Source organism: Heptranchias perlo, chromosome 18 (assembly GCF_035084215.1).
Source record: "Heptranchias perlo isolate sHepPer1 chromosome 18, sHepPer1.hap1, whole genome shotgun sequence".
NCBI classification, from domain to species: domain Eukaryota; kingdom Metazoa; phylum Chordata; class Chondrichthyes; order Hexanchiformes; family Hexanchidae; genus Heptranchias; species Heptranchias perlo.
In genome coordinates this window covers 57790864-57816608 of record NC_090342.1, presented here as the reverse complement: position 1 = coordinate 57816608, position 25745 = coordinate 57790864, and the positions used below count along the sequence as shown (strand labels likewise).

General features: G+C 50.3%; 1 protein-coding gene across 5 annotated transcripts in view; it reads right to left on the bottom strand.

The window, feature by feature from the left end:
* The window catches only part of usp18 (ubiquitin specific peptidase 18), a 158548-nt gene that overhangs the window by 117174 nt on the left and 15629 nt on the right, over window positions 1-25745 (bottom strand). For all 5 annotated transcript variants that reach the window (XM_067999967.1, XM_067999969.1, XM_067999970.1 and 2 more), the window contains 3 exons: window positions 13657-13842; window positions 9211-9307; window positions 5798-5940 (listed from right to left, as the gene is read on the bottom strand). In XM_067999967.1, the coding sequence (XP_067856068.1) occupies window positions 5798-5940; window positions 9211-9307; window positions 13657-13753 (337 nt within the window). In that variant the 5' untranslated portion in view covers window positions 13754-13842. The remainder of the gene's footprint in view (window positions 1-5797; window positions 5941-9210; window positions 9308-13656; window positions 13843-25745) is intronic.

Sequence of the window (25745 nt, the reverse complement as noted above, 5' to 3'; positions counted from 1 at the left end):
TTGGAGTCACACATCACGCCATTGGAATTTTATGCCACCAGCTCATTTCAAGACATTTCCCAGGTCAGATCCCCGGCGGTCCTACTCTACAGTCCCATTCAGGGCCCCTCCCCTCAAAGCATGATAGTCTAGTGGATCTGGTCCTGGACTCGTAACCCAGAAGTTGTGAGTTCAAATCCCACCATAGCAAATTGTGATAGTGAATTCACTAAATCGGGGAATTTGTGGTTGGCAGCAGAAAATTGACCATGAAGCTGTTGATTTGTTGTAAATATCCAACTGGTTCACTAATGTCCTTCAGGGAAGGGAACCTGTTCACCCTTACCTGGTCCTGCCTATACCTGACTCCAGTCCCATACTATATGGTTCACTTCAATCCCTCTGGGCAACTATGGATGGGCAATAATTGCAGTCTTGCCAATGTTGCTCACATCCAGAAAAAAGCCTCCACTGCCAAGATTTCAAGCAGTTTCCCATTCAGCACAGTATCTGTGCAATAATCCCCTTGAGTCTAACCTTATCCAACAGCCTTGCATTTGGCACTTTTTCAAAGACTTTCTGTAAATCCGATTATACGCCATGAGCAGGACTGCCATCATCCACCACACTTGACACTTCCTCAAGGGACTCAATCGGGTTAGTGAAGCAGGACCCTACATGTCCATGCTAGGAATCCCCAATAGTCTAGTGATCTAAATGACATCCGATGTAACACTTCCAAAGCAGACACCATCGTGTACTGGTTAATAATGCTTTGCATTGTTATGCAAATCATTCTGGGCCTTTCCATCTATTCCAACATGTCTTTTTCCCTGATGGCCAACCCCAGTCCAAGCCACACATCTCTCAATGTCTTGTCAAATGTTGTTATCACTTCTTGGACCAACAAAAGCTGCCACATGCATATCTGTAAAGAACCTACCGATTGATAATTCATGTGCACCAACAAGAAGTTGCATTTATATAGCGTCATTAACATACAAAAATCTCCCAAGGCGCTTCATAGGAGCGTTATCAGACAAAAATGGACACCAAGCCATAGAAGGAGATATTAGGACAGGTGACCAAAAACTCGGTCAAAGAGGTAGGTTTTAAGGAGAGACTTAAAGGGGGAGAGAGAGGGGCGGAGGGGTTTAGGGAGGGAATTCCAGAGCTAAGCACCAAGGCAGCTGAAGGCACAGCCGCCAATGGTGGGGTGAAGGGAGTGGAAGATGCACAAAAGGCCAGAATTGGAGGAGCACAGAGATCTCGGAGGGTTGTGGGGCTGGAGGGAGTTACAGGGATAGGGAGGGGCGAGGCCATGGAGGGATTTGAAAACAAGGATCAGAATTTTAAAGTTGAGGTGGTGCCAGACTGGGAGCCTATGTAGGTCAGCGAGCACAGGTGATGGGCAAAAGGGACTTGCTGCAAGTTAGGATATGGGCAGCAGAGATTTGGATGAGCTCAAGTTTACAGATGGAAGGCCGGCCAGGAGAGCATTGGAATAGTCGAGTCTGGAGGTAACATAAGCTTGGATGAGGGTTTCAGCAGCAGATGAGCTGAGGCAGAGGCGGAGATATTACAGAGGTGGAAGTAGGCGGTCTTGGTGATGGAGCAGATATGTGGTTGGAAGCTCATCTCAGGGTCAAATAGGTGGCAGAGGTTGGGAACGGTCAGACAATGGCCAGGGAGAGCGATGGAGTCAGCGGCTAGGGAACGGAGTTTGTAGCAGGGACCGAAGACAATGGCTTCGGTCTTCCCAATATTTAATTGTAGGAAGTTTTTGCTCATCTAGTAGTGGATGTTAGACAAGCAGGGTGACAAATCAGAGCCAGTGGAGGGGTTGAGGGAGGTGGTGAGGTAGAGCTGGGTGTGGTCAGTGTACATGTGGAACCTGACCCCTGTCTGCAGCATGTAGATGAACAAGAGGGGGCAAAGGATAGATCCTTGAGGGGCTCTAAAACTAATGGTGGGGGAGCGGGAAGAGCAGCCATTGCAGGAGATGCTCTGGCTACAATCTGGCAGAATGGACAGCAAGCTGGCTACAAAACAGAAGAGAGTGTAGGGGGGTTAACGATAGTTACTCAGATTGGCACAAAGTGGGAAGTGGTGTTCCACAGGGATCGGTGCTGGGACCACTGTTGGTCACAATTTACATCAACAATTTGGACTCGGGAATCGGAAATACAATTTCAAAATTTGCGGATGACACCAAATTGAGGGGTCTAGTTAATATTGAGGAGGACAACGACAAAATACAGGAGGACATTAATAAACTTGCAGAATGGGCATGTAATTGGCAAATGAATTTCAATATAGAGAAGTGTGAGGTGATACATTTTAATAGGAACAATTAGGAGGCCACATACTGCTTGGATAATAAGAGTGTAAATGGGGTAGAGGAGCAGAGGGATCTCGGGGCACAGATACATAAATTACTAAAAGTAGCGACGTGGGTTAATCAGGCCATAAAAAAAACAATTGTAAACAATTTTACAACACCAAGTTATAGTTCACCTGAGGAAGGAGGAAGCTTGTGAATTTAAAATAAAATTGCTGGACTATAACTTGGTGTTGTAAAATTGTTTACAATTGTCAACCCCAGTCCATCACCGGCATCTCCACATCATAAAAAAAACAAACCAAGCACTGGAGTTCATTTCTAGAGGGATAGAATTGAAAGGCAGAGAAGTTATGTTAAACTTGTATAGAACCTTGTTTAGACCACATTTGGAGCACTGTCTTCAGTTCTGGTCTCCATATTATAGAGGCATTGGAAAAGGTGCAAAAAAAGATTTATTAGGACGATACCAGAACTGAGAGGTTATACCTATCAGGAAAGATCGAACAGGCTGGGGCTCTTTTTTCCAGAAAAGAGAAGACTGAGGGGTGACCTGATCGAGGTCTTTAAGATTATGACAGGGTTCGATAGGGTAGAGGTAGAGAAGATGTCTCCACTTGCAGAGGAGACCAGAACTAGAGGCCATAAATATACCAGTCACTCATAAATCCAATAGGGAATTCAGGAGAAACTTCTTTACCCAGAGAGTGGTGAGAATGTGGAACTCGCTCCCACAAGGAGTAGTTGAGGTGATCAGCATAGATACATTTAAGGGGAAGTTAGATAAACACATGAGGGAGAAAGGAATAGAAGGATATTCTGATAGGGTGAGATGAAGTAGGGAGGGAGGAGGCTCGTGTGGAGCATAAACACCAGCATGGACCTGTTGGGCCGAAGGGCCTGTATCTGTGCTGTAAATCCTATGTAATCAGATAGATGAGCGTGGAACCAGTCCCAGTCAACTGGGCAATAATCTGTGTGTATACATGTAGATTAGTCTATGTATGTGTGTACATTAATCTGCATGTATACATACATTAGTCTGTGTGTGTACATTGGTCTGTGTGTGTTTGTCCATCAGTCTGTATGTACGTGTATATTAGTCCGTGTATATCAGTCTGTGTACATTTGGTGTAGCCCCTCACAGCCCGTTCTCTGACGTTATCTCCCCTCTGCTTCCTTTAACTTGGTAAAAATGAAATGTTTCTCCGTCAGTTGCCAAGGAATGTCCGGAGTGGTAGGGGGTCACAAAGTGGACACACCCCTGACCTCACCGTGATAACATGAATGTCCTCAGGATGTGCCCAGCTTGCCATTTCTCCAGTGCATGGCTCAAGTCCAGGCTCAGCCTTTGGCAGGCGATGCCCAAGGAATGAAGATGCAGTCTGCCCCTTCGATTCCGATGCTGAGAGCAGGGACCTCAAGCAATGATGAGTTGTCAGTTTATGGCGTTAGTCGTAGCTCAGTGGGGAGCACCGTCACCTCTCAGTCAGAAGATTGCGGGTTTAAATCCCACCCCAGAGACTTGAGCACAAAATCTAGGTTGACATTTCAATGCAGCACAGAGGGCGCGACACTGTCGGAGGGTCAGTACTGAGGGAGCGCTGCACTGTCGGAGGGTCGGTGCTGAGGGAGCGCTGCACTGTCGGAGGGTCAGCACAGAGGGAGCGCTGCACTGTCGGAGGGTCAGCACAGAGGGAGTGCTGCACTGTCGGAGGGTCAGCACAGAGGGAGCGCTGCACTGTCGGAGGGTCAGTACTGAGGGAGCGCTGCACTGTCGGAGGGTCAGTACTGAGGGAGCGCTGCACTGTCGGAGGGTCAGCACAGAGGGAGCGCTGCACTGTCGGAGGGTCAGTACTGAGGGCGCGCGGCACTTTCGGAGGGTCAGTACTGAGGGAGCGCTGCACTGTCGGAGGGTCAGTACTGAGGGAGCGCTGCACTGTCGGAGGGTCAGCACAGAGGGAGCGCTGCACTGTCGGAGGGTCAGCACAGAGGGAGCGCCGCACTGTCGGAGGGTCAGTACTGAGGGAGCGCTGCACTGTCGGAGGGTCAGTACTGAGGGAGCGCTGCACTGTCGGAGGGTCAGCACAGAGGGAGCGCTGCACTGTCGGAGGGTCAGTACTGAGGGCGCGCGGCACTTTCGGAGGGTCAGTACTGAGGGAGCGCTGCACCGTCGGAGGGTCAGCACAGAGGGAGCGCTGCACTGTCGGAGGGTCAGCACAGAGGGAGCGCTGCACTGTCGGAGGGTCAGTACTGAGGGCGCGCGGCACTTTCGGAGGGTCAGTACTGAGGGAGTGCTGCACTGTCGGAGGGGCAGTACTGAGGGAGCGCTGCACTGTCGGAGGGGCAGCACTGAGGGAGCGCTGCACTGTCGGAGGGTCAGTACTGAGGGAGCGCTGCACTCTCGGAGGGGCAGTACTGAGGGAGTGCTGCACTGTCGGAGGGTCAGCAAAGAGGGAGCGCTGCACTGTCGGAGGGTCAGCACAGAGGGAGTGCTGCACTGTCGGAGGGTCAGCACTGAGGGAGCGCTGCACTGTCGGAGGGTCAGTACTGAGGGAGCGCTGCACTGTCGGAGGGGCAGTACTGAGGGAGCGCTGCACTGTCGGAGGGTCAGCACAGAGGGAGCGCTGCACTGTCGGAGGGTCAGCACTGAGGGAGCGCTGCACTGTCGGAGGGTCAACACTGAGGGAGCGCTGCACTGTCGGAGGGACAGTACAGAGGGAGCGCTGCACTGTCGGAGGGTCAGTACTGAGGGAGCGCTGCACTGTCGGAGGGTCAGTACTGAGGGAGTGCTGCACTGTCGGAGGGTCAGTACTGAGGGAGCGCTGCACTGTCGGAGGGACAGTACAGAGGGAGCGCTGCACTGTCGGAGGGTCAGTACTGAGGGAGCGCTGCACTGTCGGAGGGTCAGTACTGAGGGAGTGCTGCACTGTAGGAGATGCTGTCTTTCGGATGAGAAGTTAAACCAAGGTCCTGTCTGCCCTCTCAGGTGGACATAAAAGATATTCGAAGAAGAGCAGAGGAAGTTCTCCCGGTCTCCTGGCCAATATTTATGCCTCCACCAACATCACTAAAAAACAGATGATCTTGTCCTCAAATTGCTGTTTGTGGGATCTTGCTGTGTGTAAACTGGCTGTCATGTTTCCAAATTAAAACTACACTTCAATAAAATACTTCAATGGCTGTAAAACGCTTTGGGTCGTCCTGAGGTCGTGAAAGGTGCTATAAAAATACAAGTCTTTCTTTTATTTAGTTGGCTAAATGTCATTGTTGTAGCCGTGTTTCGGTCAGTTACACAGACAGGATGGCTCAGACAGTGCCTTCACAAAGCAGCTGGGCAGCAGTGGTCACGGCTTTGTAATGTCTCCTGAAAGCACCCAAACGTCCCAAAGCATTTTACAGCCAGTGAAGTATTTGATTGAAGTGTAGTTTTAATGTAATAGCGATCCCTGAATCAGCACCGAGTATCCCACACACCTTTCACATGGTTCAGGGTGAGGCACTGCAGGAACATCTCCGCACTCACCACACCGGACATCGAGGCCTGCATCACATCAAATAATCGACACATTCCGTAAGGGATGTTCCCCCAGTCAACCACCTCTCTCCTTTGATCCCATCTGTAAACATTCCAGGAAAGAAAAAGTTCAGGAGTGAATGTGTAAACACGGTGACAGGCTCTGACTGACAGGAGTGGAGCACATACAACAGCACATTCTGCCGTGCCCAGGAAACGCAAGGCCAACTTTCTACTCCCATTCCACTGCCCAGTGTTTCTGGGCCTTCCCCCATTTTGGGCGGGGGAATGATATACCTAGAAAATGTAGGTCTGAGTGGAACATAGGGCCATTCAGCCCCTCGAGCCATCTACCGGCCTTGGTTCAATTGACCCCCAGCCTCAACTGCTTTTTTTGGGGGGGGGGGGTGGGGGGAGAAAGAGTTCCAGATTTCCACTCCCCTTTGTGTAAGGAAGTGCTTCCTGACATCACCCTGAATGGCCTAGCTCTAATTTTAAGGTCGTACCCCCTTGTTCTGGGCTCTCCCACCAGAGGAAATAGTTTCTCTCTATCTACCCTATCAAATCCTTTTAGATCACCCCTTAATCTTCTATATTTAAGGGAATACAAGCCTAGTCTGTGTAACCTGTCCCTATAATTTAACCCTTTTAGTCCCGGTATCATTCTGGTGAATCTGCGCTGCACCCTCTCCAAGGCCAGTATATCCTTCCTGAGGTGCGGAGCCCAGAACTGAACACAGTCTCCAGATGGGGTCTAACCAGAGCTTTATATAAACTCGAACACCCCTTTGTATTCCAGCCCTCTTCAGGTAAAAGCCAGACTCACCTGGGATCCCATCAACACTTCCTGGGACACACTGGATAAGGACAGAGGCTCACAGTAAGCCTGCTGGGACACACTGGACAGGACAGAGGCACACAGTGAGTCTACTGGGACACACTGGACAGGACAGAGGCACACAGTGAGCCTGCTGGGACACACTGGACAGGACAGAGGCACACAGTGAGTCTGCTGGGACACACTGGACAGGACAGAGGCTCACAGTGAGTCTGCTGGGACACACTGGACAGGACAGAGGCGCACAGTGAGTCTGCTGGGACACACTGGATAAGGACAGAGGCTCACAGTGAGTCTGCTGGGACACACTGGACAGGACAGAGGCTCACAGTGAGTCTGCTGGGACACACTGGACAGGACAGAGGCTCACAGTGAGTCTGCTGGGACACACTGGACAGGACAGAGGCGCACAGTGAGTTGGCTGGGACCCACTGGACAGGACAGAGGCGCACAATGAGTCTGCTGGGACACACTGGACAGGACAGAGGCACACAGTGAGTCTGCTGGGACACACTGGATAAGGACAGAGGCTCACAGTGAGTCTGCTGGGACACACTGGACAGGACAGAGGCGCACAGTGAGTCTGCTGGGACACACTGGATAAGGACAGAGGCTCACAGTGAGTCTGCTGGGACACACTGGACAGGACAGAGGCTCACAGTGAGTCTGCTGGGACACACTGGACAGGACAGAGGCTCACAGTGAGCCTGCTGGGACACACTGGACAGGACAGAGGCTCACAGTGAGCCTGCTGGGACACACTGGACAGGACAGAGGCTCACAGTGAGTCTGCTGGGACACACTGGACAGGACAGAGGCTCACAGTGAGCCTGCTGGGACACACTGGACAGGACAGAGGCTCACAGTGAGCCTGCTGGGACACACTGGATAAGGACAGAGGCTCACAGTGAGTCTGCTGGGACACACTGGACAGGACAGAGGCTCACAGTGAGTCTGCTGGGACACACTGGATAAGGACAGAGGCTCACAGTGAGTTGGCTGGGACACACTGGACAGGACAGAGGCTCACAGTGAGTCTGCTGGGACACACTGGATAAGGACAGAGGCTCAGCAATAATTCATTCTTGATCTCAGCAACACTCTGAGGCAGGAAGAGTTCAGAGCATGAGTGAACTCTTGTCCCTCTCACATCAACTCCCACATCCATCCATGAGTTTTGCCTGAGGTCACGCTGACAATGATTTTCCTTCCATCCCTGCTGCGACAGTCCAGTCAGTATTGGGCCTGGGACCTGGGTGCAAAATACAAGCCCACACTCTCAGGAGAATTTAGTTAGAAGTCACACAATGGGGTAAATAGGCCAGCACTGTGCCTGTCACTAGGTGTTTAATCCATCTCTCCCCCTGCAATGTGTCCAGCTGTGTGTGTCCGGGTACAGCACACCCAGAACAAATGACAGTCATCCCTCAACTCGACAGGAGGCAGCATCATTCTAGGGTCACTCACCATTTTATCCAACTTAAGGCAATTCAAAAAGGAGCACTTACACACAATCCCATCAAACACTCCCAGGGCAGGTACAGCACGGGTTAGATACAGAGTAAAGACCCCTCTACACTGTCCCATCAAACACTCCCAGGGCAGGTAGAGGGGCAGCAAAAGAGCAAATGGCCATTCAGCCCATCATCCCCATGACAGTGTGAGCTTCACGTTACAGCTATGTATTCTGAGCCCTCCCACACAATACTTCCTCGCAAATCTCCCACCTTCACGGGGCAAGGGCTGGGGAGATGAATAAACTCACCACATCTGGAGGATTCTGGCAGGGGAATGGGAATGGGAGAGAGTAGGGGAATGGGAGAGGGAATGGGAGAAGGAAAGGGAATGGGAGAGGGAGAGAGAATGGGAATGGGAGAGGGAGAGAGAATGGGAGAGGGAATAGGAGAGGGAAAGGAAATGGGAGAGGGAGAGGGAATGGGAATGGGAGAGGGAGAGAGAATGGGAATGGGAGAGGGAGAGAGAATGGGAATGGGAGAGGGAGAGAGAATGGGAATGGGAGAGGGAGAGAGAATGGGAATGGGAGAGGGAGAGAGAATGGGAATGGGAGAGGGTGGGGGAATGGGAGAGGGAATAGGAGAAGGAAAGGAAATGGGAGAGGGAGAGGGAATGGGAATGGGAGAGGGAGAGAGAATGGGAATGGGAGAGGGTGGGGGAATGGGAGAGGGAATAGGAGAAGGAAAGGAAATGGGAGAGGGAGAGGGAAAGGAAATGGGAGAGGGAGAGGGAATGGGAATGGGAGAGGGTGGGTGCAGTAAAGTTATATCCCAACTATGTATCTTAACCCCAATCCGTATCCCTTTGGTCTCTCGAGGGGATGCTGACAATTTATTGTACGTGTTTAGCTGTAGGCCCACGGTCAGCGGGCCCTGGGTTAACACTGCCCAACTCACTTTCTCTGGGACCCGTAAGGCCAGCAGAGTCTGATCCCGACAGAGTGGGCTGAGTGTGACCCCTGCCTCCGGACAAGCCATCAATTGCTCTCCCCACCCGTGTGATATGAAAAGGGAACCTTACCGCTGCAAGATGGATGTAAACTCAGGTGCCAGGTAGAAGCTCTGTAGGACAGCATTGACGCAGCAGGTCAGGCCACCATTGGCCAGCCCCACCATACCTGTGGGACGATACATAAAGTTACCCAGACACACAGGGCATAGTGGGACCTGGACACGTGACAGGCGGAGAACGCTCCACAGCACAACATTTCAGCCTCTTACTGCACCAAACACTCACTCAGACAACTTGCTCACTCATTTAAATGACGGGGAGGGGGGAGCGCAGGCGAGACGGGGAGCGCAGGCGAGACGGGGAGCGCAGGCGAGACGGGGAGCGCAGGCGAGACGGGGAGCGCAGGCGAGACGGGGAGCGCAGGCGAGACGGGGAGCAGGTCACAGAAGCACTGCGGCAACACAGAGCAGGGAAAAAAAGCAGGGCCTGGGGGGCGGACCCGGGACCGATGGGAGGTGAATATGGAGCCTCCTTACTGCATTTGCACAGTCTCCCATTGGTGAATTGTTCGTACCTCATCCTGGCCTCAGCCATCGTCAAACCTGTGAACACACTCAGTGCCAGCACTCTCACATTGGAGTCAGAGGTTCAGGGTATGGACTGAAAACAGTCAGGAGAGGGACTGGAGTGATCCCAGAGTCAGGAGAGGGACTGGAGTGATCCCAGAGTCAGGAGAGGGACTGGAGTGAACCCAGAGTCAGGAGAGGGACTGGAGTGATCCCAGAGTCAGGAGAGGGACTGGAGTGAACCCAGAGTCAGGAGAGGGACTGGAGTGATCCCAGAGTCAGGAGAGGGACTGGAGTGAACCCAGAGTCAGGAGAGGGACTGGAGTGATCCCAGAGTCAGGAGAGGGACTGGAGTGAACCCAGAGTCAGGAGAGGGACTGGAGTGATCCCAGAGTCAGGAGAGGGACTGGAGTGAACCCAGAGTCAGGAGAGGGACTGGAGTGAACCCAGAGTCAGGAGAGGGACTGGAGTGATCCCAGAGTCAGGAGAGGGACTGGAGTGAACCCAGAGTCAGGAGAGGGACTGGAGTGATCCCAGAGTCAGGAGAGGGACTGGAGTGAACCCAGAGTCAGGAGAGGGACTGGAGTGATCCCAGAGTCAGGAGAGGGACTGGAGTGATCCCAGAGTCAGGAGAGGGACTGGAGTGAACCCAGAGTCAGGAGAGGGACTGGAGTGATCCCAGAGTCAGGAGAGGGACTGGAGTGAACCCAGAGTCAGGAGAGGGACTGGAGTGAACCCAGAGTCAGGAGAGGGACTGGAGTGAACCCAGAGTCAGGAGAGGGACTGGAGTGAACCCAGAGTCAGGAGAGGGACTGGAGTGAACCCAGAGTCAGGAGAGGGACTGGAGTGAACCCAGAGTCAGGAGAGGGACTGGAGTGAACCCAGAGTCAGGAGAGGGACTGGAGTGAACCCAGAGTCAGGAGAGGGACTGGAGTGAACCCAGAGTCAGGAGAGGGACTGGAGTGATCCCAGAGTCAGGAGAGGGACTGGAGTGATCCCAGAGTCAGGAGAGGGACTGGAGTGATCCCAGAGTCAGGAGAGGGACTGGAGTGATCCCAGAGTCAGGAGAGGGACTGGAGTGATCCCAGAGTCAGGAGAGGGACTGGAGTGATCCCAGAGTCAGGAGAGGGACTGGAGTGATCCCAGAGTCAGGAGAGGGACTGGAGTGATCCCAGAGTCAGGAGAGGGACTGGAGTGAACCCAGAGTCAGGAGAGGGACTGGAGTGATCCCAGAGTCAGGAGAGGGACTGGAGTGATCCCAGAGTCAGGAGAGGGACTGGAGTGAACCCAGAGTCAGGAGAGGGACTGGAGTGAACCCAGAGTCAGGAGAGGGACTGGAGTGAACCCAGAGTCAGGAGAGGGACTGGAGTGAACCCAGAGTCAGGAGAGGGACTGGAGTGAACCCAGAGTCAGGAGAGGGACTGGAGTGAACCCAGAGTCAGGAGAGGGACTGGAGTGAACCCAGAGTCAGGAGAGGGACTGGAGTGAACCCAGAGTCAGGAGAGGGACTGGAGTGAACCCAGAGTCAGGAGAGGGACTGGAGTGAACCCAGAGTCAGGAGAGGGACTGGAGTGAACCCAGAGTCAGGAGAGGGACTGGAGTGAACCCAGAGTCAGGAGAGGGACTGGAGTGATCCCAGAGTCAGGAGAGGGACTGGCGTGATCCCAGAGTCAGGAGAGGGACTGGCGTGATCCCAGAGTCAGGAGAGGGACTGGAGTGATCCCAGAGTCAGGAGAGGGACTGGAGTGATCCCAGAGTCAGGAGAGGGACTGGAGTGATCCCAGAGTCAGGAGAGGGACTGGAGTGATCCCAGAGTCAGGAGAGGGACTGGAGTGATCCCAGAGTCAGGAGAGGGACTGGAGTGATCCCAGAGTCAGGAGAGGGACTGGAGTGATCCCAGAGTCAGGAGAGGGACTGGAGTGATCCCAGAGTCAGGAGAGGGACTGGAGTGATCCCAGAGTCAGGAGAGGGACTGGAGTGATCCCAGAGTCAGGAGAGGGACTGGAGTGATCCCAGAGTCAGGAGAGGGACTGGAGTGATCCCAGAGTCAGGAGAGGGACTGGAGTGATCCCAGAGTCAGGAGAGGGACTGGAGTGATCCCAGAGTCAGGAGAGGCACTGGAGTGATCCCAGAGTCAGGAGAGGGACTGGAGTGATCCCAGAGTCAGGAGAGGGACTGGAGTGATCCCAGAGTCAGGAGAGGGACTGGAGTGATCCCAGAGTCAGGAGAGGGACTGGAGTGATCCCAGAGTCAGGAGAGGCACTGGAGTGATCCCAGAGTCAGGAAAGGGACTGGAGTGAACCCAGAGTCAGGAGAGGGGCTGGAGTGAACCCAGAGTCAGGAGAGGGGCTGGAGTGAACCCAGAGTCAGGAGAGGGGCTGGAGTGAACCCAGAGTCAGGAGAGGGGCTGGAGTGAACCCAGAGTCAGGAGAGGGGCTGGAGTGATCCCAGAGTCAGGAGAGGGACTGGAGTGATCCCAAAGTCAGGAGAGGGACTGGAGTGATCCCAGAGTCAGGAGAGGGACTGGAGTGATCCCAGAGTCAGGAGAGGGACTGGAGTGATCCCAGAGTCAGGAGAGGGACTGGAGTGATCCCAGCGTCAGGAGAGGGACTGGACTGAACCCAGAGTCAGGAGAGGGGCTGGACTGAACCCAGAGTCAGGAGAGGGGCTGGAGTGAACCCAGAGTCAGAAGAGGGACTGGAGTGAACCCAGAGTCAGGAGAGGGACTGGAGTGAACCCAGAGTCAGGAGAGGGACTGGAGTGAACCCAGAGTCAGGAAAGGGACTGGAGTGAACCCAGAGTCAGGAAAGGGACTGGAGTGAACCCAGAGTCAGGAGAGGGACTGGAGTGAACCCAGAGTCAGGAGAGGAACTGGAGTGAACCTAGAGTCAGGAGAGGGACTGGAGTGAACCCAGAGTCAGGAGAGGGACTGGAGTGAACCCAGAGTCAGGAGAGGGACTGGAGTGAACCCAGAGTCAGGAGAGGGACTGGAGTGAACCCAGAGTCAGGAGAGGGACTGGAGTGAACCCAGAGTCAGGAGAGGGACTGGAGTGAACCCAGAGTCAGGAGAGGGACTCGACTGAACCCAGAACATGTACCTTTCGGAATCGAGACAAAATAACAAAATGAAAAGCTTGCTGTCACCGTTCTGAACCCACTGCCTGTACCCAGTGACTCACCGTTCTGAACCTACTGCCTGTACCCGGTGACTCACCGTTCTGAACCCGCTGCCTGTACCCAGTGACTCACCGTTCTGAACCCGCTGCCTGTACCCAGTGACTCACCGTTCTGAACCCACTGCCTGTACCCGGTGACTCACCGTTCTGAACCCACTGCCTGTACCCAGTGACTCACCGTTCTGAACCCACTGCCTGTACCCAGTGACTCACCGTTCTGAACCCGCTGCCTGTACCCAGTGACTCACCGTTCTGAACCCGCTGCCTGTACCCAGTGACTCACCGTTCTGAACCCACTGCCTGTACCCGGTGACTCACCGTTCTGAACCCACTGCCTGTACCCAGTGACTCACCGTTCTGAACCCACTGCCTGTACCCGGTGACTCACCGTTCTGAACCCGCTGCCTGTACCCGGTGACTCACCGTTCTGAACCCACTGCCTGTACCCGGTGACTCACCGTTCTGAACCCACTGCCTGTACCCAGTGACTCACCGTTCTGAACCCGCTGCCTGTACCCAGTGACTCACCGTTCTGAACCCACTGCCTGTACCCAGTGACTCACCGTTCTGAACCCGCTGCCTGTACCCGGTGACTCACCGTTCTGAACCCACTGCCTGTACCCAGTGACTCACCATTCTGAACCCACTGCCTGTACCCAGTGACTCACCGTTCTGAACCCACTGCCTGTACCCAGTGACTCACCGTTCTGAACCCGCTGCCTGTACCCGGTGACTCACCGTTCTGAACCCACTGCCTGTACCCAGTGACTCACCGTTCTGAAACCTGCCGTGTGTGTAGGGCCATGGGGACTGACTCAGGCTCCGCCCTTCATTCTCTTCAAATCTCCCAGCATTAACACGGCGCTCCATGATGGTGATCTTCAGTTGAATCTTTGATGTCACCAATGGGTTGACCTTCACCTCCTTCCTTTCTTCGGAAGTAGACTTGAAAATGCTCCCTGTACTCAAGAAACAATGCAATGGAAACCATTAGCAATTATATCTACCCTGTACAGAACATGAGCAGTGATATCCACCTTGTACAGAACATGAGCAGTGATATCCACTCTGTACACACCATGAGCAGTGATATCCACCTTGTACAGAACATGAGCAGTGATATCCACCTTGTACAGAACATGAGCAGTGATATCTACCCTGTACAGACCATAAGCAGTGATATCCACCTTGTACAGACCATGAGCAGTGATATCTACCCTGTACAGAACATGAGCAGTGATATCTACCTTGTACAGAACATGAGCAGTGATATCCACTCTGTACACACCATGAGCAGTGATATCCACCTTGTACAGACCATGAGCAGTGATATCCACCTTGTACAGAACATGAGCAGTGATATCTACCCTGTACAGACCATGAGCAGTGATATCCACCTTGTACAGACCATGAGCAGTGATATCCACCTTGTACAGACCATGAGCAGTGATATCTACCCTGTACAGAACATGAGCAGTGATATCCACCTTGTACAGAACATGAGCAGTGATATCCACCTTGTACAGAACATGAGCAGTGATATCCACTCTGTACACACCATGAGCAGTGATATCCACCTTGTACAGAACATGAGCAGTGATATCTACCCTGTACAGACCATGAGCAGTGATATCCACCTTGTACAGAACATGAGCAGTGATATCCACTCTGTACACACCATGAGCAGTGATATCCACCTTGTACAGAACATGAGCAGTGATATCCACCTTGTACACAACATGAGCAGTGATATCCACCTTGTACAGACCATGAGCAGTGATATCTACCCTGTACAGAACATGAGCAGTGATATCCACCTTGTACAGAACATGAGCAGTGATATCCACCTTGTACAGAACATGAGCAGTGATATCTACCCTGTACAGACCATAAGCAGTGATATCCACCTTGTACAGACCATGAGCAGTGATATCCACCTTGTACAGACCATGAGCAGTGATATCTACCCTGTACAGACCATGAGCAGTGATATCCACCTTGTACAGACCATGAGCAGTGATATCTACCCTGTACAGAACATGAGCAGTGATATCCACCTTGTACAGACCATGAGCAGTGATATCTACCCTGTACAGACCATGAGCAGTGATATCCACCTTGTACAGACCATGAGCAGTGATATCTACCCTGTACAGACCATGAGCAGTGATATCCACCTTGTACAGACCATGAGCAGTGATATCTACCCTGTACAGACCATGAGCAGTGATATCCACCTTGTACAGACCATGAGCAGTGATATCCACCTTGTACAGACCATGAGCAGTGATATTTACCTTGTGCAGACCATTAGCAATGATACCTACCGAGGAATGTATTAGTGTCAGGGGATAGTATTGTCAGGGGGATAGACAGTGTTTTCTGCAGCCATAAGACCATAAGAGATAGGAGCAGGAGTAGGCCATTCGGCCCCTCGAGCCTGCTCCGTCATTTAATGAGATCATTAATGATCTGATTTTTACCTCAACTCCACTTTCCCGCCCTTTCCCCATATCCTTTGACTCCCTTGCTGATCAAAAATTTATCTAACTCAGCCTTGAATGTATTCAATGACTCAGCCTCCACAGCTTTTTGGGGTAAAGAATTCCAAAGACTCATGACCCTCTGGGAGAAGAAATTCCACCTCATTTCCATCTTAAACGGTCGACCCCTTATTCTGAGACTATGCCGCCTAGTTTTAGATTCCCCCATGAGGGGTAACATCCTCTCAGCATCCACCCTATCGAGTCCCCTCAGAATCTTGTATGTTTCAATAAGATCTCCTCTCATTCTTCTAAACTCCAATGAGTATAGACGCAACCTGTTCAATCTTTCCTCATAAGACAACCCTTCCATACCAGGAATCAAACTAGTGAACCTTCTCTGAACTGCCTCCAATGCAAGTATGTCCTTCCTTAAATAAGGGCACCAGAACTGTACGCAGTACTCCAGGTCTGGTCTCACCAGCACCCTGTACAGTTGTAGCATGACTTCCCTGCTTTTATACTCCATCCCACTAGAAATAAAGGCCAATATTCCGTTTGCCTTCCGGATTACCTGCTGCACCTGTATGTTGACTTTTTGTGTTTCATGTACGAGGACACCCAGATCCCTCTGTACCGCAGCATTTTGTAGTATTTCTCCATTCAAATAATATTTTGCTTTTTTTTTCCTCCCAAAGTGGATGACTTCACATTTTCCCACATTATATTCCATCTGCCAAATTTTTGCCTATTCGCCGAACTTGTCAATATCCCTTGGCAGACACTTTGGGCCCGATTTTACCAGGGGTGTGGGTACTCGGCGGGTGGGCCAGCGGGCCCGGTGAAATTAGTGGGTTTCCCGCGCGATCGTAGCAGGCAACACACTAATTGGATCCACTTACCTGCTCCTCCGGGTTCCCTGCTGCTGATCTGCGCGTCGGGCGGGATGCGCATGCGCAGTAAGATCTGTCAGCTGGAGGCGCTCTATTTAAAGGGGCAGTCCTCCACTGACAGATGCTGCAACAAATAGGAAAAAATACAGCATGGAGCAGCCCAGGGGGAAGGCTGCTCCCAGTTTAATGATGCCTCACCCCAGGTATCATTAGATGGGGTGAGGAGGAGGGGGAGGACAGAGATCTTCCCCCCGGCCTGCCTCTGTCACCAAGAAGGCCTGGCTCGAGGTGGCAGAGGAGGTCACCAGCGCCACCAACATATCGCCCACCTGCATACAGTGCAGGAGGCGCTCCAATGACCTCAGTAGGTCAGCCACAGTGAGAACACGTAGTCTTTCCCCTACACTCCGTCTGCCACATCACCGCCCCCACCCCACATCTCCTTCTGCACTGCCAACACTACTCTGTCACATCACCCCTCATACCCACTCAAACCCCATCCTCATCTTACCTGCACCTACTCACCTCGCGAGTACTCATCCCGCCACTAACACGCAACCCAATCCTCATACAATCTCATGGCTCTATCTCATACTCACCCTCTCGTACATCTTTCACGGCCAGCCTCACTCAACCTGCCACCACCTGTGCTGCAGCCACAGGGCATGCATCACATATGTGCAGTAGGCAGCGTAAGGCAAACGTGTCGTGAGCATGAAGGGGATGCACAAGGGTGTTTGAGGGTTTGTCATGGGTGTTACTTCTATTGAATTAAAGAACAACTCACATCACACATTATATTGGCACCACTACTGCCATGTCTCCGCGAATCCTGTCCGGTTTGTGCAATAATGCCCGCTCCTGGGTATCCCTATGAGGACCCACCACTGATGCCACCCATTGTGTCACTGCAGAGTGGGTGTAGGTGTATTTGTAGGGCTCTTCTGCGCAGACGACTGAGAGACATCGGCGATGTCCCCGGTTGCACCCTGGAAGGCTGCGGAGGAGAAGTTCGGGAGGGCAGTGGTGACTTTGACAGCGACAGGTAGGAAGATGGTGCACGGGCCAGCAAGGAGCAGCTCGGCATGAAAGAGGCTGCAGATGTCCACGACTACATGTCGAGTGACTCTGAGCCTCCGTGTGCACTGCTGCTCAGAGAGGTCCAGGAGGCTGAGCCTCGGTCTGTGGACCCTGTGGCGAGGGTAGTGCCCTCTGCGACACATCTCTCTCTGCGGTTGCCCTCCCTCCTGCTGTACAGGTGGATGTGTCACAGCACTCTGTTGTGGAGCTCCATGTGTCAGAGGTGGATGGTGAGGCTGATGATGCTGTTCGCCCTCCCAGGAGGTCATGACTGCAGCTACGGCGGCCCCCATCCGCAAGATGTACATCTGAGGGGGTCCGCAAGGTAGGTACATGTCTCCGGACCCCGGGCTAAGTGTGCAGGTTGGTGACTTCGACCGTCAGGAGGAGGGTGGTGGAGGCCAAACTTTGTCCCAAGTGACAGAGTGGCCTCCTGTAATGGGTGAGGGTCTCCCCCCGCCACCTGTCAAATGGACCTTTGCAGCTGCCACAGGCTGACAGCTGCAACACGTCCATTCGATCTGGGAGTGTTTCCCCCAGTGTGGGAAACAGTCCCATGTTGATCCAAAATCACTAACTGACCTGATTAAGGGACTGTGTGTGACCTGAACAAGCAAAGTAAATACTCTCAAGTGGCATCCCGCTGGCTTTAATTGCCTGCGGGATTCCCACCAGTGGGGGCTGCGCGCGCACGCCGGCGCGTCAGCGGGGAACCCGGAAGTGGGCGGGATCGAGGCGCGATCCGGTGCCGCACCTGGATTTCGGGATTTTCGGGGCCCCCCGCCGAGAACGCACCCGGTAGTGGGTGCTAAAATCGGGCCCTTTGTGTCCTCATCGCAACTTACTTTTCCACCTATCTTTGTATCATCTTACTTGACCTCGTCCTCACCAATCTACCTGTTGCAGATGCATCTGTCCATGACAGTATTGGTAGGAGTGATCACTGCACAGTCCTTGTGGAGACAAAATCCCGTCTTTACTCTGAGGACACCATCCAACGTGTTGTGTGGCACTATCACTGTGCTAAATGGGATAGATTCAGAACAGATCTAGCAGCTCAAAACTGGGCATCCATGAGGCACTGTGGGCCATCAGCAGCAGCAGAATTGTATTCCAGCACAATCTGTAACCTCATGGCCCGGCATATTCCTCACTCTACCATTACCAACAAGCCAGGGGATCAACCCTGGTTCAATGAGGAGTGTAGAAGAGCATGCCAGGAGCAGCACCAGGCGTACCTAAAAATGAGGTGCCAACCTGGTGAAGCTACAACTCAGGACGACATGCATGCTAAACAGCGGAAGCAACATGCTATAGACAGAGCGAAGCGATTCCACAACCAACAGATCAGATCAAAGCTCTGCAGTCCTGCCACATCCAGTCGTGAATGGTGGTGGACAATTAAACGACTAATGGGAGGAGGAGGCTCTGTAAACATCCCCATCCTCAATGATGGCGGAGTCCAGCACGTGAGTGCAAAAGACAAGGCTGAAGCGTTTGCAAACATCTTCAGCCAGAAGTGCCGAGTGGATGATCCATCTCGGCCTCCTCCCGATATCCCCACCATCACAGAAGCCAGTCTTCAGCCAATTCGATTCACTCCACGTGATATCAAGAAACGGCTGAATGCACTGGATACAGCAAAGGCTATGGGCCCCGACAACATCCCGGCTGTAGTGCTGAAGACTTGTGCTCCAGAACTAGCTGCGCCTCTAGCCAAGCTGTTCCAGTACAGCTACAACACTGGCATCTACCCGACAATATGGAAAATTGCCCAGGTATGTCCTGTCCACAAAAAGCAGGACAAATCCAATCCGGCCAATTACCACCCTATCAGTCTACTCTCAATCATTAGCAAAGTGATGGAAGGTGTTGTCGACAGGGCTATCAAGCGGCACTTACTCACCAATAACCTGCTTACCGATGCTCAGTTTGGGTTCCGCCAGGACCACTCGGCTCCAGACCTCATTACAGCCTTGGTCCAAACATGGACAAAAGAGCTGAATTCCAGAGGTGAGGTGAGAGTGACTGCCCTTGACATCAAGGCAGCATTTGACCGAGTGTGGCACCAAGGAGCCCGCGATAAAATTGAAGTCAATGGGAATCAGGGGGAAAACTCTCCAGTGGCTGGAGTCATACCTAGCACAAAGGAAGATGGTAGTGGTTGTTGGAGGCCAATCATCTCAGCCCCAGGACATTGCTGCAGGTGTTCCTCAGGGCAGTGTCCTTGGCCCAACCATCTTCAGCTGCTTCATCAATGACCTTCCCTCCATCATAAGGTCAGAAATTGGGATGCTCGCTGATGATTGCACAGTGTTCAGTTCCATTCGCAACCCCTCAAATAATGAAGCAGTCCGAGCCCGCATGCAGCAAGACCTGGACAATATCCAGGCTTGGGCTCATAAGTGGCAAGTAACATTCGCGCCAGATAAGTGCCAGGCAATGACCATCTCCAACAAGAGAGAGTCTAACCACCTCCCCTTGACATTCAACGGCATTACCATCGCCGAATCCCCCACCATCAACATCCTGGGGGTCACCATTGACCAGAAACTTAACTGGACCAGCCATATAAATACTGTGGCTACAAGAGCAGGCCAGAGGCTGGGTATTCTGCAGCGAGTGACTCACCTCCTGACTCCCCAAAGCCTTTCCACCATCTACAAGGCACAAGTCAGGAGTGTGATGGAATACTCTCCACTTGCTTGGATGAGTGCAGCTCCAACAACACTCAAGAAGCTCGACACCATCCAAGATAAAGCAGCCCGCTTGATTGGCACCCCATCCATCACCCTAAACATTCACTCCCTTCACCACCGGCGCACAGTGGCTACAGTGTGTACCATCCACAGGATGCACTGCAGCAACTCGCCAAGGCTTCTTCGACAGCACCTTCCAAACCCACGACCTCTACCACCTAGAAGGACAAGGGCAGCAGGCACATGGGAACAACACCACCTGCACGTTCCCCTCCAAGTCACACACCATCCCGACTTGGAAATATATCGATGTTCCTTCATCGTCGCTGGGTCAAAATTCTGGAACTCCCTTCCTAACAGCACAGTGGGAGAACCGTCACCACACGGACTGCAGCGGTTCAAGAAGGCGGCTCACCACCACCTTCTCAAGGGTAATTAGGGATGGGCAATAAATGCCGGCCTCGCCAGCGACGCCCACATCCCATGAACGAATAAAAAAAAATCAGCAAATCTGGCCACAAGACACTCTGTTCCTTCATCCAAGTCATTGATATATATTGTAAATAGTTGAGGCCCTAGCACTGATCCCTGCGGCACCCCACTAGTTACAGATTGCCATTTTGAAAATGACCCTTTTATGCCGACTCTTTGTTTTCTGTTAGTTAGCCAATCCTCTATCCATGCCAGTATATTACCCCCAACACCATGAGCTCTTATCTTGTGCAGTAATCTTTCATGTGGTACCTTATCGAATGCCTTTTGGAAATCTAAATATACTGCATCCATTGGTTCCCCTTTATCCACCCTGCCTGTTACTTCCTCAAAGAACTCTAATAAATTTGTCAGACATGATTTCCCTTTCATAAAATCATGTTGACTCTCCTTGATTGTATTATGAGTCTCCAAATGTCCTGCTACTACTTCCTTAATAAAGGATTCTAGCATTTTCCCAATGACAGATGTTAGGCTAACTGGTCTATAGTTACCTGCTTTCTGTCTCACTCCCTTCTTGAATAGGGGTGTTATGTTTGCAGTTTTCTAATCCGCTGGGACCTTTCCAGAATCTAGTGAATTCAGGAAGATTACAACCAATGCATGAACTATCTCTGTAGCCACTTCCTTTAAGACCCTCGGATACAAGCCATCAGGTCCAGGGGACTTGTCAGCCTTTAGACCCATTAGTTTACCTAGTACTTTTTCTCTAGTGATAGTGATTGTTTTTAGTTCCTCCCTTTTGCCCTTTGATTTTCTACTATTATTGATATATTATTAGTGTCTTCTACTGTGAAGACAGATATAAAATATCTGCGACTCGGAGTCCCGAAGGCTGTGTTACCTGCCCGGTGCCAGGGTTAAGGATATCTCCTCACTGCTGGTAAAGAACTTGGAGCAGGAGGGGAGGATCCGGTTGTCGTGGTCCACGTAGGAACCAATGACATGGGTAGAACTAAGACTGAGGTTCTGCTATGACAATTTGAGGAACTAGAGTCTAAATTAATAGGCAGGACCTCAAAGGTAATAATCTCTGGATTACTACCTGAGCCACGTGTAAATTGGCACAGGGACAAACAGATCAGAGTGTTAAATGCGTGGCTCAAAGTGGTGTGGGGAGCAGGGGTTTCGATTCATGGGGCACCAGGACTGGGGAAAGAGGGAGCTGTTCCGTTGGGACGGGCTCCACTTAAACCAGGCTGGAACCAGTGCCCTGGCAAATCGAATAACTAGGGCGGTAGAAAGGGCTTTAAACTAAAAAGGGGAGGGGTGGGGTGGAGGGATCAGGTGAGGAGAAATTTAGAAATCTGAAGAGAAAAGACAAGGCAATAGAACAGTGTAGTGATTTGAGTAAAGGCAGGGTGTGACAGGAAGGGACAGAGTGTTTAACAGTAATAGTGCATCAGCAAATAAGGTCAAAGCGGGGAATAATGGTAAAAAGTTAAAATTAAAGGCTCTTTATCTGAATGCACAAAGCATTCATAACAAGATAGACGAATTAGTTGCACAAACAGAGATAAATGGGTTTGATCTAATAGTCATTATAGAGACATGGTTGCAAGGTGACCGAGGTTGGGAACTAAATATTCTGGGGTGCTTGACATTTCAAAAAGACAGGCAGAATGGAAAAGGGTGGGGAGGAGGGGATAGCCCTGATAACAAAGGATGACATAAGGACAGTGGGGAGAAAGGATCTTGACTCGGAGGATCAGGAAGTAGAATCAGTCTGGGTGGAATTATGAAATAACAAGGGGCAGAAAACATTGGTGGGAGTAGTTTATAGACCCTCTAACAGTGGTTATACTGTTGGACTTGGTGTTAAACAAGAAATAAGAGGAGCTTGTAACAAAGGTAATGAAATAATCGTGGGGGACTTTAATCTTCATACAGACTGGACAAATCAAATTGGCGAAGGTAGTTTGGAGGACGAGTTCATGGAATGCATTCAAGACGATTTCCGAGACCAAACGTCATGGAACTAACTAGGGAACAGGCTGTTATGGATCTTGTATTATGTAATGAGACAGGGTTAATTAGTAATCTCATAGTAAGGGATCCTCTGGGGAAGAGTGATCATAATTTGATCAGTCAGAAACTAGAGTCTTAAGCTTAAATAAAGCCAATTACATAGGTATGAGGGACGAGTTGGCTAAGGTAACTTGGGAAATTAAATTGAAGGGTTTGACGGTTGAAAAGTAATGGCAAACATTTAAAGGAATATTTCAATATTCTCAACAAATATACATTCCATTGAGAAACAAAAACTCCACAGGAAAAGTGATTCATCCATGGCTAACTAAAGAAGTTAAAGATAATATTAGATTAAAAGAAGAGGTATCTAATGTTGCCAAGAAGAGAACTAAGCCTGAGGATTGGGAGAGTTTTAGAAACCAGTAAAGGATGACCAAAAAATTGATAAAAAGGGAGAAAATAGAATATGAGAGTAAACTAGCAAGAAATATAAAAACAGATTGTAAGAGTTTCTACAAGTATGTAAGAAGGAAGAGAGTAGCAAAAGTAAACGTTGGTCCCTTAAAGACTGACACAAAAGAAATTATAACAGGGAACAAGGAAATGGCAGAGACATCAAACAAATATTTTGTATCTGTGTTCACAGTAACAAGACACAAAAAGCATACTGGAAATAGTGGGGCTAATGAGAGTGAGGAACTTAAAGTAATTAATATCAGTAGATAAAATGTACTGGAGAACTAATGGGACTAAAAGCCGATAAAGCCCAATATTTGCAGTGATAGCTACCCTGTACAAAACCATGAGCAGTGATATCTTCCTTGTACAGACAGTTAGCAGTGATATCTACCTTGTACAGACAGTTAGCAGTGATATCTACCTTGTGCAGACAGTTAGCAGTGATATCCACCCTGTACAAAACCATTAGCTGTGATATCTACCTTATACAGATCATGAGCTGTGATATCTACTTTGTACCATTAACAGTAATATCTACCTTGTACATACCATGAACAGTGATAGCTACTTTGGACATACCATGAACAGTGATATCTACCCTGTACAAAAACATTAGCAGTGATATCTACCATGAACAGTGATGTCTACCTTGTACAGACCATGAACAGTGTTATCTATCTTCTACAATCTATTAGCAGTGATATCCAACTTCTACACACGATGAACAGTGATATCCACCTTGCACAAAACCATTAGCAGTGATATCTACATTATACAGATCATGAACAGTGATATCGATGCTGTGCAAACCATTAGCAGTGATATGATCAGTGATGTCTATCTTCTACAATCCATGAACAAGTGATATGGACCTTGTACAAAAAATGAGCAGTGATATCCACCATGTACAAAACCATTAGTAGACATCTACCTTATACAGACCATTAGCAGTGATATCTACCTTGTACAAACCATGAACAGTGATATATACCCTGTGCAAAGCATGAACAATTATGTCTACCTTGGACAAAACGTGAGCAGTGATATCCACCTTATACAATCTATTAACAGTGATTTCTACTTTGCACAGACCATGAGGAGTGATATCCACACTGTACAAAACCACTAGCAGTGATATCTACCACGTACAGACCATGATAAGAACATAAGAAATAGGAGCAGGAGTAAGCCATCCAGCCCCTCGAGCCTGCTCCGCCATTCAACAAGATCATGGCTGATCTTCTACCTCAACGCCATTTTCCTGCACTATCCCCATATCACTTGTTGCCTTTAATATCTAGAAATCTATCGATCTCTGTTTTGAATGTACTCAATGACTGAGCCTCCACAGCCCTCTGGGGTAGAGAATTCCAAAGATTCATCACCCTGGGTGAAGAAATTTCTCCTCATCTCAGTCCTAAATGGCCTACCCCTTATTCTGAGACTGTGACCCCTGGTTCTAGACTCCCCAGATAGGGGAAACATCCTCCCTGCATCTACCCTGTCGAGCCCTGTAAGAATTTTGTATGTTTCAACGACATCACCTCTTATTCTTCTGAACTCCAGAGAATACAGTCCTAGTCTACTCAATTTCTCCTCATACGACAATCCGCCATCCCAGGAATCAGTCTGGTGAACCTTCGTTGCACTCCCTCTATGGCAAGTATATCCTTTCTTAGGTAAGGAGACCAAAATTGCACACAATACTCCAGGTGTGGTCTCACCAAGGCCCTGTATAATTGCAGTAAGACATCTTTACTCCTGTACTTCTTAAATATATTTAAGAAGGAAACAGATAGATTTCTAGACACAGAAGCCATCAAGGGGTATGGGGAGAGAGCAGGAATATGGTATTGAGATAGAGGATCAGCCATGATCATATTGAATAGCGGAGCAGGCTCGAAGGGCCGAATGGTCTACTCCTGCTCCTATTTTCTATGTTTCTATGTACTCAAATCCTCTTGTAATAAAGGCCAACATATCGTTTGCCTCCCTAAATGCTTGCTGCACCTGCATGTTACCTTTCAGTGACTCATGTACAAGGACACCCAGGTAGGAACATAGGAACAGGAGTAGGCCATTCAGCCCCTCGTGCCTGCTCCGCCATTTGATAAGATCATTGCTGATCTGTGATCTAACTCCATATACCTGCCTTTGGCCCATATCCCTTAATACCTTTGAACATCAACATTTCCCAATCTCTCACCATTTAAAAAATACTCTGCATTTCTGTTTTTCCTACCAAAGTTGATAACTTCACATTTTTCCACATTATATTCCATCTGCCATGCTCTTGCCCACTCACTTAGCCTGTCTGTATCCCCCTGAAGCCTCTTTGCATCATCCTCACAACTCACATTCCCGCCTAGTTTTGTGTCATCAGCAAACGTGGAAATATTACATTTGGTCCCCTCATCCAAATCATTGATATATATTGTGAATAGCTGGGGCCCAAGCAGCGATCCCTGCGGTACCCCACTAGTCACAGTCTGCCAACTTGAAAAAGACCTGTTTATTCCTACTCTCTGTTTTCTATCTGTTAACCAATTCTCAATCCGTGCCAGTATATTACCCCCAATTCCATGTGCTCTAACTTTATTCACCAACCTCCTGTGTGGAACCTTATCGAAAGCCTTCTGAAAATCCAAATACACCACATCCACTGGTTCCCCCTTATCTATTCTACTAGTTACTTCCTCAAAGAACTCCAATAGGTTTGTCAAACATGATTTCCCTTTCATAAATCCATGTTGACTCTGCCAAATCCTATTATTATTTTCCAAGT